The 14,515-nt window shown below is 38.0% G+C and overlaps 1 protein-coding gene across 1 annotated transcript in view; it reads left to right on the top strand.

Moving 5' to 3' along the window:
* Positions 1–8,125: 8,125 nt before the first annotated feature.
* The window catches only part of LOC149181217 (Transducin/WD40 repeat-like superfamily protein), a 199,730-nt gene continuing 193,340 nt past the window's right edge, over positions 8,126–14,515 (top strand). Inside the window, exon 1 of the mRNA XM_089416497.1 lies at positions 8,126–8,397. Coding sequence (XP_089272623.1) covers positions 8,232–8,397 — 166 coding nt within the window. The 5' untranslated portion in view covers positions 8,126–8,231. The remainder of the gene's footprint in view (positions 8,398–14,515) is intronic.

The raw sequence follows: 14,515 nt of genomic DNA on the forward strand, positions 1-14,515 counted from the left end.
GATGCATTCTTGTTGTAGATTGGAGTCGTTGTCACATAAGTGACTTTGGGGTCTGTTTTTGTGTCGTTTTATTGCATGTTTGGTGTTTTGTTTGGGCCACAAAGGTAGTTGAATATACAACAGTGTGTGGAGGGTTGTTTGGAGGTAGAAGAAGGCTAAAAATGCTCCTCCAACTCAACCTTAATCATCACTAGGAGGCCGCAGCTCAAACATGGCCTTCTTCCTTGGTTTTGAGGTTAATTTGTTCTGTTGTTAGGGACAACCACTTGTAGGGTGCCTTGTGTGAACATTACAAGGGCCAAAACAATGGTTGAGGAGCATAAAACAAATAGTAAGAAAGAGAATCCCAATGGGAGAAGGATACACCAAGTTTTGAGAAAGGGTTGAGGGTTGATAAGGGTGCCCTAACCAAACTTGCAAGTGCACAAATCCCAAGGCAAGGTGGCAACAACAGGGAGTTGTAGATGTCATCTTGGTTGATGGTTAGATGTTAGGTGGATGTGTGTCCTAGGAGAGGACTGATTAGATAAGTCTGTTAGCAGCCATGTGGAAGGGTTTTGTAAGTATTGGATGCCTTGACTAGGAGCATATGCTACAACATACTTGGTCACTCGTGGATTGTTGGAGGGCAACGTGAGAGTGGACCAAGTGTGGATAGTGATTGGGCATTTATGGTCTGCTAGAGGACGACGTGATAGTGTCCAAGTTGGAGTCTGGTGTGCACCATCTTCATCGGCTTAGGTGGTTGCTAGAGTGGTAGTTTTTTAGCTCAACGAGGAGCAGTTGAGCAACCCTAGACTTGTGTGTGGAGAAGGAAATCCACAACAGATGATGGGTAATCCTCCTAACCTATGTTCATTGTGTGAAATGGACATCTTGTAGTGATAGGTGGCAACACTTTGTGTGCTATGATGGTCTTCATTGGAGCAACGTAGGAAGAGCATAGTGGGATGAATTGCCTGAGTAGCTGAGGAGAAACAATGGGCAAATTGAGAGTTGTTCACAAAACAAATCAATAGGTGTCTCGATGTGTTGTGCCCTTGATGGACTATGGCACAACTAGTGAGAGGATTGATAACCGAGATTCAATGGCCAAATGGACTTGGATCGTTGATAGAGATAGTGTTGTAGATCGAGAGCCGAAGGACCAAGCGTGTATAGGGTATGACTGAGAGAAGCTGAGAGAGTCGACTACATCAGCCATATGGTTAGAGTATCTTGTTGAGGGTGGATTGGTTGTCGATGGACTGACACCAAGCACCAGTTTGTATTCTTGTATCAACAGAGGTATAAGGGCCATTATCCCTGGTATGGGAGCCCTAGTCTGTTGTATTATATGTTGATTAATATAACGAAGTTGGGTTGAAAATTGTAAAATGTTGTCCATATTTTGTGCACTAGTAGATTTATTGTTGTTTATATTATATATTTCAAAGTAGTTTCGTTGTGATCTTTGGTTTGGTACCGTCAGTGATTTAAGATTCTATCCCAGACACCAAGATTGTGGAAAAACAACATCTACTGCCCTGATATAACAGACAATCATTCTTGCGATGATCCTTGCCACATATCCAACACTGCAATAGTTCTTTACCACTACCATTATTCTGCTTCTCTCTAGACTGAGGTCCATGTCCCTTCTCAACTACATTAAACTTCTTTCAAGGATCAACATTTTCCTTCTCACCGACATCCTAAGGTCTTACCCACTTTGGTGGCCACCTCCCTTTAGACTTGTCATTCCCTTTCCCACCCTGCTTAGACTTGGCCTTATGCTTTGATTGCTCATAATCGTGCTTCAAATTTCCAAATGACTTCTTCTAGCAACCAAGGCTCGTCATACTCAATTTGATCCTTAAATGCCAATGTCATACCACTAACGAATATCTAAACTTTTGTCTTATAATCCATGATATAAGGCACATACCTCAACAACTCTAAGAACTTAGTCGTATATTCCTCATCTGTCATAAATCCCATCTTCAACTCATAAAACTCCTTAGCCTTTCCGTCACAATATCTCTCTGACAAGTACTTCTTCCTACAAAGTCTCTTGAATTCATGCGAACTCAACCCTTTTATCCTAATGTCTCTGACACACCTTTGAGACTGAAAATAACCATTCTGGACTTCATGTTCTCTGCATAGTCATGCAACTCAAAGAACTTCTTCATTTTAAGAAACCACGCCTCTACATCTTCCGGCTTCTTCAACTCTCCATCGAATGTAGGTGGCTCGATTTTCTTGAACTCATTTGGCAAGTATCCCCTCTCATTTCTCCTGTAAGGATGATATCAATGATGACCATGATATTTATCTGAACCTAAACTAGAATATAACCCATCCCTATCTGACATGTACCTTCCATGAGACCTGCTACCATATGCCCCATTAGCCCTGTCCATAATTGATCTATGGTTGTCCCTACCTCTACAAAATTGACAAACTTTGAAGGATAATTTCATTTACTTCCACTTGTTTTTCCTATGCCTTGGCAAGTCTTTCCCCTGACTAAATGATTTTATCACTATCCACCTTGCAACTTCTGATTTTTGCCTTTAGAATTCTCAAGGTATCTGTTATGTCAAGAGTGTACTCATCTCTTGGTTGCTCATCTGATCTATAAGGACAGTCTCGTGAACTGTAATCCACCATTCTACTAGTCATCTTCGATCCTCTTCTTATTCTTGCAAACATACCATGTCAGATAACCAAATATAAACATAATCAACATACCTCAATGAAGTTCAGGGGATGCTATCTTGTATGCAAAATCAATCCAAATTGTGCATGAGGTCATTGTATGTCATTAGTGTTATGATATATATATATATATATATATATATATATATATATATATATATATATATCATAACACTAATGACATACAATGACCTCATGCACAATAACCATAACCATGACAATGCATGCATAACAACCACATAGACATTGACATGCATGCATGACAAACTCATTCCACCCATCCAGTCCAAATATTTGAACCATGCTCTGATACCAATCTGTAACGCCCCCTCCCCACATTTACTTGCCTTTACAAGCCCTCTGGGTAAATGTGAAGCATAGTGCTACTATGAAATGACCCGACCTTCTGGCTCTAGTTAAGGAAGTGGGGTCTACAACTGAGACTTACTAACCACAACTTGACATCCTATAATGACTACAGATCACCTAGGGGCTGAAGAAACACTTTAGGTGGTCAATCCCTAAACTGGAACTTTGTTTCAATGACCTAGATTCCCAACCACACCCACGACATTTCTTGCATGTGGTTGAAGGCCTCCAACCACACTCCTAAGGCTTGCTCCACTCAATTGTGACCTAAATTGCTCTATTCAGTGCTTGTGGTCCCGAGATCTAAACCGCAATTCCAGGCTAGCCTCTAGACTACTGCCCATAACTTCATGAGACTATCCAAACTGATAAGTAACTCAATGAAAATGCTAAACATACAATATTGAATTAAATACTTGACCTGACCAAGCCTAACCATGACAGTCATTTCGTCAAACATATGGTGAACAAGTAAACTACAGGTCATGACTGCATATCTGAACATAGGAGTTTGAAACTTATATGAGAATCACCAAGAAGGTCTAATGCCCTCTCATAATAGTTGCAATAACATTTGTTAGCCCACACATCCATTAACCATCAAATACTTATTAAATCCTGAACACGACATAGCTAGAGTACATTGCAATTCCATGCTTATAACTAGCATATAACGAGATTATTAACCATGACATAACAACCATCAAATCATCATGATAACAAGTACAAGTGCTCATAAATCACAATAAGAAAATAACTCTTATTAACTGATGCAAAATCCAACCAAGTTAGGTTATTCCATGTACCACATGACCATAGATTGAACTGAACCAATTCTTTCTTTCAGCCAATCACCCACGTGTCATATTCCAATCATGAATGTGGGATCTCAAGACATAAACAACTGGGGGTTCCCAAAGATTAAACCACCTCCACTGACAGACTACCGCGATCGCACCAAAACCTATCAAGAGATCACTAAGCCCAAAGCAAGCTTGGATGCCTCAGAGTTTCTTCACCATTATCTTAAGGAGTTTTCCTGTCTCCACCCATATGTTGAGGGCTTCTTGGTGATTAAATCACCTCCGCCCCCAACCTTTGAGCATTTTCCTGAGACCACGTCACCTAGTTCGAAAACCTTCCGGTAATCCAAAGCTTAACCATAAAAGAATCCCATCACACCATGGCTATCCAGAAATGACAATGCAAGGCTGAAACCACTGTCACACCTAGGAAAACCCATGATAATGACAACAAATGAACAAAATACACAAATGCATGTACCATGCATTCACATACCAGCTAGGAAATCACACATGCAATGTGTTACCTACAAATCCTCCCATAGAAGCTGCTTGATCCAACCTTCCTTGCTTGTCCTTTGCTTTCCTTGTCCTTCCTTCGCTTTCCTTTCTCCAATGCTAGAGTGCTTCAAGAATGCTCTAAGTGTGCAATAGTATGAGAGAACAGAGACAACTCCAAAACTAAACTAACAAAAAGCTAAACCAACAAAAGTTGTGAATTGATCCTCATAAGCCTTTTTATTACTGATGCCTCTGTTTTCTTCATTTCCTTCTATTTTCCTTCAATTTTCCTCTCATGCAAATCTATGACCCTTCATCTCCCTTTTCTCCTATTTTCCTTTATTTTCATAAATAAATGTCAATTAATGCCTCTTTGCCTTTACCAATGCATTTTCCAATTTCCTTAGCCATAATAAATCGAAAGTGACACCCACTAGGATGTTTTGCCCAACATTCAACTTGGGAAATGTGTCCCAAGACCTTGATTTTATTTTTCCTTTATTAATTTTATTACATTAACTTTTAACTCGGGATTGTTACAATGTTTTAGGTAAAAACATGTTCTTCATGCTTTTAGGTTTTGTTAGGTCTTAAGATTTATTGTCTTGAGTCAAATGATTCAACATCATGCTTATAAGATCCTTCCAGGCAAAAACATATTTGTAAAAAGAATTATTTTTGGGTTTAGAAAGTTGGAAGCTCTAAAGTACAAGTCGACCCTAGGAACATCAAGTCGGCCTAAAGGAGGGAATTCGACCCCTTGAGAAGGCTATAAAAGGAAGCAGTTTGACCTCATTAGAAGACACTCACTCATCAAGTTCGATCTACAAGAAAGAATCCAATTTAAAGTTGGGAGAAACAGAAAAGAAGAGCGAAGGCTAAGGAAGCACTGTAAGGTCTAAAATATCTTGTTTTGGGCTTTATCTCTCTTACACATGCAAAGATCTAGGGCTTATGGTGCTGCAGAAGGAGGTCAAAATCGCAGGTCCGGGTTGTAGTAGGATGAAGTGCAAAATCTTGTATTTGGAAGGGGAAAAAACCCCTATATTGACATCGTTGATCTTGGGAGAGTTGTCTTTCTCTAGGAAGGTCTCAAGAGGAGGCTGGATTAGGGTTTCCAAAGAAGTTGCAAGGCCAAAATTCCAGGGTCAAAGTTGCAGGATGAGTTGCAATATTGAAGCTGGCAGGTGGAAGTTGCAGTATCAAAGCTTGTTGTTGTAGAATCAAGGAAGGACTTGAGGAAGGGTTGACTTGGTACTAGGAGAAGGACTAGTCTAGGGTTTGGGTATTTGTATCTCATTTGAATTAGATTCTAAGAAGAGAAAGGTTTATGGGTTTTCCCATTTAATGGGTTTTTCCCTGGCTGAGAGCCTAATCTATGTGTCCTCTATTGTTGCTATTAATGTTCTCGATATCGTTTGATGAAAACATCTAACTAGAACAAAAAGAAGATGATGCACAAACAAGCATCAATGTTAAGGAAAATAAGTTTAATAGCTGCCATTATCCATTTTCCAACATGGAAGACATTGAGTTTGGGGTTAAGTATCTCACTAAAGGGGAAACCAAGGACATTTAAGGCTACCAAGCTAAAAATTTTAAAATAGGAGAATCTATCCTCATTCTGCGTATACACAAACTTTTTAATTTAACAATGAAGCAAGTTTTCATTGAGCCTTTGACACAAAGTCTTATTTTGCCTATATTTAAGAGTGGAAATAAAACATTCTTTCTAATTACAAAACCATTATGATTAGGCGCATTTTAGCCAAGCTGCACGAGTTAGTTTGGAAAAGAAGATTTGCCTTTGGCTTGAAAATCATGGTAAAGAGCTAAAGGCCACGTTGGGTTTAAGAGATACCATTCAACCATGGACCATCTTGTTACAATTGAGATAATTGCAGAGGAGTGTTGCAATAATAAAACTGATACCTATTATTGTTTTGATGACTTTACAAAAGTTTTTGACACCATTCTTAGAACAAAGCTATGGAAGAGGCTAGAAGAGATGTTGGTTCTTGTAGAGTTGAGAATTACTGTGACAAGCCTCTATATGAGAATGTTATTGCCATGCTTAGGACCACTACGCATTGGTTAGAGGAAATTGAATGTAGTATTGGAGTCAAGGAAGGGTGTCCCTTATCCCCTACCCTTTTTGGCGTATGCATTGATAAGGTAGAAGAGTGTTTGAAAGATGCAGGTTATGTTGGCCCCACCCTCACTAGTATGGTCATAACTCTTCTCCCATATGCTGATGATATTGTTCTTTTGTCAAGGAACAATTACGATCTTGGCAAGCAACTTAGAATCCTCCAAGATTTATGTCCCAAGATGGATATGACTGGAAATACTAACAAAACTAAAGTCATGATAATTGAATCCAAAAAGATCACTTATGTTACTTTCATTTATGACAACAACTCATTGGAGTAAGTTCATTCACATAAATATACGTGAATTGACATCCATCATAAACTCAATTCGAATGATAACATTAAAAAAAGGATGAATGGAGGTTGGAAAGCTTACTACGACTTGAAAACAATTGTAAGTCGACAGATATTTGGATTTGGGATAAAAAGAAGCTTCTCTTTGAGACTCTTTTCACTCTTTCTATTTTAAATGGATGTGAAGTTTGGGGTTGCAGTATATCCAAAGAGTCACGAAGGAAGATTGAACAAATTGAAAAATAGTTTATAACCTACAACCTCAAGAATAAAGGAATACTCCCTACCCTATCCCCTTGATTGAAGCAAGCTTTCCCCCACTGAAAACATGGCTATGACTACGTGTCTTATGTATAAGAAGTTATACAACATGGATGCCAATAGATTAAATGGGAATACCCATTCTCTTGGGGTTTAGGAATTGCCACAAACAACCAAGCACAAGCCTCTGTACTCATGCAAGGTCTCTTTTTGGCCACAAAGAGAAACATTCAAGATCTCATTATCATTGGTGACTTTTCCATTCTTGTGTGCCACCTCATCAATGACCCTCTTTATTCTGACATCAAACTCCAAGCTATTATACTATCATATTCTGGGAAGCTTTCACTCAAAATGATCTATCATATACTAGGAAGTTTTCGCTCAAAATCATTTATTCATGTCCATAGGCACAACAACCATAAGACAAACTTCCTTGCAAATGAGGGAATCCATCTAGCAAAATGAAATCTTAAAGTGGATGGGGTTCTAAGCTTAACCCTAGTTCCTTGAGTTTGCCCATAAACCATGTTTTGTAAGTGACAATTTTTAGTTAATGTTTTTATGGAGGATCTATCGAGTAGCATTTTTAGAATACTAGAATGTTCCTTTACCTACTCCAAGGCTTAGTTTTGAATCACTGTTTAAAATGTTTAAAATTTTGTTGCTGAGCACAACTTTGAGAAGTCTAAACTAATAAGAAATACTTGTAAAAATTAAGTACAAATTTTATAAAATATAAATATATAATTTTATTACTTACCACATTATTCACTAGTCTCTAGTAAATACTTATGGTAAATAGTCTCAATGTTGACTAGTCTCCCGGGAATACTCGTAAAGGTTTTAAAGTACCATTTTTATAAAATATAAATATATTTTCTATTCATGTTAAAAAATTAATTAATTTAAATATTTTATAATTAAAAAAATCTCACGCTAAGAAATATTTATATTTATATTTAATTTTTATAAATATTTAATAAAACAATTTTAATTTACAAAAATTAATCATACTTATTCTTAAGAGCAGCGAAGCTGCTAATTCCACCTGTTTTAGAGCGGGGGGTTTTGAAAGGGTTTTAGACTCCATCTTTTTGAAGGGTTTTAGATTTGTCAGGTTTCCGGAAACGTGGATACCTGCACAATGGAGGAAGAAAACGCAAAACATACGGAGGAGACAAGGCAGGTGCAAGTTCGATTCACAACGAAGTTGCAGCCTGCTCTGAGAGTTCCCACCACGTCTATTGCGATTCCTGCTCACCTCACCAGATATGGTCTCTCCGATATCGTCAATACTCTCCTCGGCAATGGTAACTTTCCCCCGTCTCTTATTATTATATTTTTTTCTCTCAAGGTTGATTCTTGCAGCTGTTTGTCACAAAATCACAGTAAAATGCACGGGTTCACACACAGGAATTGCACAATGAGTGCTCTTGCAACTTTGCTCCCAGGCGAAAAAGAAAGAGTCTTGAAAACTCAGTCTTTTATTCAATTGATTTATTTCTATTTTGGCAGAGAATATGTTCTATAACCCAATTTAGGTCTCAAAGGCCATCGGAAAAAAACAGCAATACACACTAAAAAATTCGTGGAATTGCTGCCAGAAACGTGCCTCTCACGGGGTCAGCATAAGTCGGATTTCCTTATGTTTATATATGTCCGGTCTGAGGGATAACTATTATGCGGAAATCGCCGGGACTTGCTCCTGGTCTGATTCTTTCATGCCATTTAGGTGGTACAGACGAGAGCCAGAATGAAACCTTGATTACGTTGTCCAGTTCACCATTGAACCAATGCCCCATTTGTAATTTCTGTATATTTATGCTGCTGGGGGGCTTCTGTTTTTTAATTTTTTCTCCTTTGCATCAACTTGTGAACTAGCCACATTGCCTGGGAGCTTTGTTTGTCACCTTATCCACTGCGACAGCATATAACTTCAGAAGTCCACCGGGTTCATCAAACATGTATAATTTCAGAGTCAGCATTTTCTTCAAATAACACATCTAGTCTCGAGGGTAGACATACCTCCTTTACCTCAAATAATGTTTATAGATTTCTGCATCAGGATAGAATAATCTGCCGTTCCTATCCGAGATTCCTTATATCCGAACAGGTTTACAAAATGCAGATTTCAGGCTGTTCTGATTTATTTTTACCTTACCAAAGTCCACACATTTTACAAGGTCCATGCATATTCGTCAAAAATTGCATGAAATGTGTACAAGCTTCCAAAAGGGAAGCGCTTGGAAACATGATCCCTTCAATAGGTGCGTGGGGAAACATGGTGTGTGTGTCTGTATATACATGACCCCTTCAATAGGTGCATTACATGACCACTTCAATAGGTGCGCGGGGAAACATGGCGTGACACCATGTTTCCCTTACATGACCCCTTCAATAGGTGTGTGGGGAAACAAGGTGTGACACCATGTTTCCCTTACATGACCCTTTCAATAGGTGCGTGGGGAAACATGGCGTGACGCCATGTTTCCCCATGCACCTATTGAAAGGGTCATGTATATACATATTACAGACACACACACCATGTTACCTCAACACACACACCATGTTTCCCCATGCACCTGTTGAAGGGGTCACATACCATGTTTCTCCACATACCTATTGAAGGGGTCATGTTTCCAAGCGCTTCCCTTTTGGAAGCTTGTACACATTTATATGTACCATAGATGAGTACATGATGAAAAATTCCATAGCTTGGTGGTTTTGACTAATTTCAATCCCATACCCTAATACATGACATAATCTAGTGGAAACACTATAATTTGTCAATCTTGAAAATTGTTAAGACTGCTGAATTTTTAATAGGATATGAAATTCTAATTTCTCTATACAAAGTCCAATGAGGTTGGAACCACTCTCAAATATCTTGAAATAATTAATGGTATGTTAAAAATTTAAATAAAGTTTGACATTTTTTTTTTATCTTACCTTAATCATACATGATAGAGACCAGTGGACACTACAATATTGTCAATCCTAAAATCTTGAAAATTGTTAAGTCCATTGAATTGTGAATGGGGTATGCAATTCTACTTTTTCCATATGAAGTCTGATGAGGGTTGGAACCACTCTTAAACATCTTGAAATAATTAATGGCAATGTTGAAAATTTAAGTGAAAGGAAGCTTTTATTTAAGAATTTAAGAGTATCGCTATTTACCAAGGTCACAAGCTCCTCAAAGCTCAATCTCTACCTTTGTTTTGTCTTAAAGGGTTGTTGGCACATACAGGGTGATATTTATTAGTCAGGCACTTAGGTCAACTTGGAAACTTCCAAAAAAGTGCTGGAAACATAATTAGAAATGGTGGAAATGCCACTGGCTACAATGTTTTTAGATTTAAGAATTTAATATTTACCATTAATTACCAAGGTCACAAACTCCTCAAAGCTCAATTCCCTATATTTGTTTTGTCTTAAATGGTTGTTGGCATAGATAGGGAGATAGGGAGATATTTTCCTATGGGTTCCAAGCCCCTCTTGGGCATTTAGTTCAAACTGGAAACTTCCAAACCAGTGCATGAAATATCACTAGAAATGGTCAAAATGCCTTAGAAATGCTGTTAACTGTACCATTAGATGTTTCAAGTTTTGAAAATATTGTCCAGCATGGCCAATGATGTTTCCAAGGTATTTTGTACCTGTTTTGGCATTTCGAGTATCCGTATATTTCCAAACTAGGCATTTCCTGCAACATAGTTATTCCTGAATCCTATTTAAGTGCTCTGCTCCAGCTTCTTGTTTCTGCTTGCTCTGTTTGTTCCCATCTAAGTCACCTGGTTTTTGTCCGTCTCCAAATTCAGGGACAATGAACCTCAAAAAGTGTTCACCAATGCAAAATAAATGATAAAATTTGCTGTGAAGTTCGATAAAGACAATTAAGTGAATTTCATTATAGTTTCATATATCCAAACAAAAATTAAATGCATACATTAATCAACTTTAAATTTGACCCAAAAATATGTTAAATAAAATTTGAAGATTGAATGCATGAATATACATATGGTTTTATTTTATATATTTTAACAAAAAAGTGAATTTTTTACATTTATCTTGGAACTTGTAATATTTTTTGACATGGTCTATTAAATTTGCCATTTAATTTGCTATTTAACTTGATTTTTTATGAAAAGGTTTGCCATGCACAGTGATTTAGGTTCCGACTGCGGATCCATTTTATTTTCCTCCATTTTCACCATTGGCTTACTTGACATCCTTTTTACAGATGGATTTTCTTCATAGGTTTTAAGCATTGATATCCATGTTCATGTTCTGCACTTATGGTTGATATAATAGATTCTTTTGCATTTATGATTTTACGGGTTGTCATCTATTAAGGCTATATGGCTCCATTACTGGCAATACTCTTCAATTAAGACATTTAAGTGAATTTCATTATAGCTTCATATATTCAAACAAAAAAGAAATACATATATTAATCAACTTTAAATTTGGCCCAAAAATATGTTAAATAAAAGTTGAATACTGAATGCATGAATATACATATGGTTTTATTTTTATATATTTTAACAAAAAAGGGAATTTTTATATTTATCTTGGAACTTATAATATTTTTTGCATGGTCTATTCAATTTGCCATTTTATTTGCTATGTAACTCGATTTTTTATGAAAATATTTGCCATGCACAGTGATTTACGTTCCGACCTCGGATCCATTGTGTGTTCCTTCATTTTCATCATTGGCTTACTTGACATCCTTTTTACAGATGGATTTTCTTTATAGTTTTTAAGCATTGATATCCATGTTCATGATCTGCACTTAAGGTTGATATAATAGATTTACATTTTACGGGTTGTCATCTATTAAGGCTATTTGGCTCCATTACACTGGCAATGCTCTTCAAAGTTTTCTCGGGGGTCTTCTTGACCAATGTGTTTGGAAGCCAACTTCACTCTTTACTCCAGGTCAGGTGAATGCACTTTGATCTGTTATTAGTAGGACACAACTGAGCCATTGGTAGTAAGAAGAAATCCCATCATAGCACCAGAGTTGACAGTGATCTCCCTTTTTTTGGCAAATAAAAGAGTATTTATAGGAAAACAGGTACAAAACATAGATAGAGCGTGATGCTCAAAAGCCAAAACCAATTTAATGAACACAACCAAAAATGTCGGTGAAGTCGAGGTACTACTAATTGCAAAGTGAGATATAGGTTTACCAAAATACACATTCCAAGTTTCAACTAAGCAAATTAAACATTCAAGAATTATAGCTTCAGCAAGCACCGTATAAAAAAGGATTTGAAAAACCAAACAGTATGAAAATCTCCTTATCTCCTTAGAAGTTGTAACTGGAAGGGCATCCAAATTCACTTAGAAGTTGTGTCCATCATTGAGTTGGTTCGACCGACTACCTCAATGGCATCTCAATTTCAACATGGGGTGTTTGTTGATCTATGGGTTCCTAATCTGCCTATATTGCATTCAGTCTAGAATATTGCTTGGGACTAAATTGGTTTCCATTGTTATGTTTGTTAAGTTTCAGCCTTCAGGTGATGCCCTAGTTGAGTCTTTCCTCAAACCTTTCCACAATTGGAAAAATTTCCTTGTGATCAAGCTTTTCTTCATGAAAGTGATGTTAAGCATTCATTCCAATATATTTATTCTCGACATATTTTTTGTGGACATGGTTGGTTACCATATCATGCATGACCCACTATGCTTTGACAATCACGGTGTAAACATTTCCTTTTCCTTTGGTGTGGTTGGGATCTTCACATGTGAAAATGGTTGGCTTAGTGTTAAGTTATGGTATGTTCTATGTTTATAACAGTTTGCTTCTTTTTCTTATTATATTCCACCGATTAGCAATCACATGTACATAAAGTAAAGTGCAGATAGAACATTAAACGATCGACAGAAAACAAGCCAAGACAAGAGACACAAGATGTGGCGGCTAGCTAGGGACAAACCCCACAATGTGTGGGGAAACCTTTTGATCAAATCTTCTTTTATCTTCAATAATTCAGTAGAGAGAAATAGTACAATAAATCTGATTCATATCAGTAGTAGCAAACCCTAGATCAGTAGCATCAGCATTAGCGGCTTCATTATCAAACTAGGGCAGACCATATCTCACAAACCGACAGTCGGATTGACTTCATTCCACCACCAAAAGTTTCGGCTTGCAGAGGAGGTTCAGATGAACCTACAACGCAGTTCAGATGAGGAGATCTTCTAGGCCACGCAAGTCAATCTTTACTTCTGCAGTTGCAGCTTCAGTTTCAGCAGTTTCCGGCTTCAAACTAGGGCAGTCGATATCTTGCAAACCGTTCGTCAGATTGACTTCATTCCACCACCAAAAGTTGCGGCTTTCAAAGGAGGTTCAGAACCTACAACGCAGTTCCAAAGAGGAGATCTTCTAGGCCACGCAAGTCAATCTTTACTTCTGCAGTTGCAGCTTCAGTTTCAGCAGTTTCCGGCTTCAAACTAGGGCAGTCGATATCTTGCAAACCGTTCGTCGGATTGACTTCATTCCACCACCAAAAGTTGCGGCTTTCAAAGGAGGTTCAGATGAACCTACAGCGCAGTTCCAAAGAGGAGATCTTCTAGGCCACGCAAGTCAATCTTTACTTCTGCAGTTGCAGCTTCAAATTCAACAACTTCCGACTTCACATGTGTGAGAGAGAGAGACCCATTTCAACGCAGTAGAGAAGAGACTCATATCTGCGCAGTAGAGAGAGAGAGATGTGATGAGATGAGTGAGTCCAAATGAGGAAAAGTCCTCTTATATTTATACACAACGTTGGTGGGTGAATAGATGCAACTGTTGGGCTTCTGACCCTACATGAGTTGTAGGTCGGCTTGATAATAATTCCATAATCAAAATAAATTCATATCTCCATGAATACTTATCGGAATTGGATGATCTTTATATCAATCCTACACCTCTCGACGAGAGGAATCTAATAAAAATATTATTAGCCATGAATAAGATGACCCACATGAAGTTTTGCCCTGGTTGCCAATTTTAACACTCCCTCTCAACCATGGAGAACTTCATCTGCAATCTGTCTATCGGTCGTTACTATTTATCCATCAAATGCACTGCCTTGTACAGCCTGACCCTTGCCCTGCTCTGCTCTATTTTGCCTGTTCTGCTTTGTCTTGTTCTGCCCTGCACTGATCTGTACTGTTTTGTTCTGTTCTGCTCTGCTCTTGCATTGTTCTGTTCTACTCTGCTTTTGTCCGAATTATGAAGAAGAAGAAATGATCGAGGATGTATCATACTGACTCAAAGTCAGTCTCAGAGTATGTACCACTGGTCCCAGACCAGTCTCAACCGACCCGAAGTCAGCGTCATAGTATGGTACAACTCCTACCACTGGTCCTAGACCAGTATCATCCTCCACTGACTCAAAGTCAGTCTCAGAGTATGTACCACTGATC

Source organism: Pinus tabuliformis, chromosome 3_2, assembly GCF_031772625.1.
Source record: "Pinus tabuliformis cultivar Carrire ecotype Pingquan chromosome 3_2, CPIR1, whole genome shotgun sequence".
In the NCBI taxonomy this organism is placed as follows: domain Eukaryota; kingdom Viridiplantae; phylum Streptophyta; class Pinopsida; order Pinales; family Pinaceae; genus Pinus; species Pinus tabuliformis.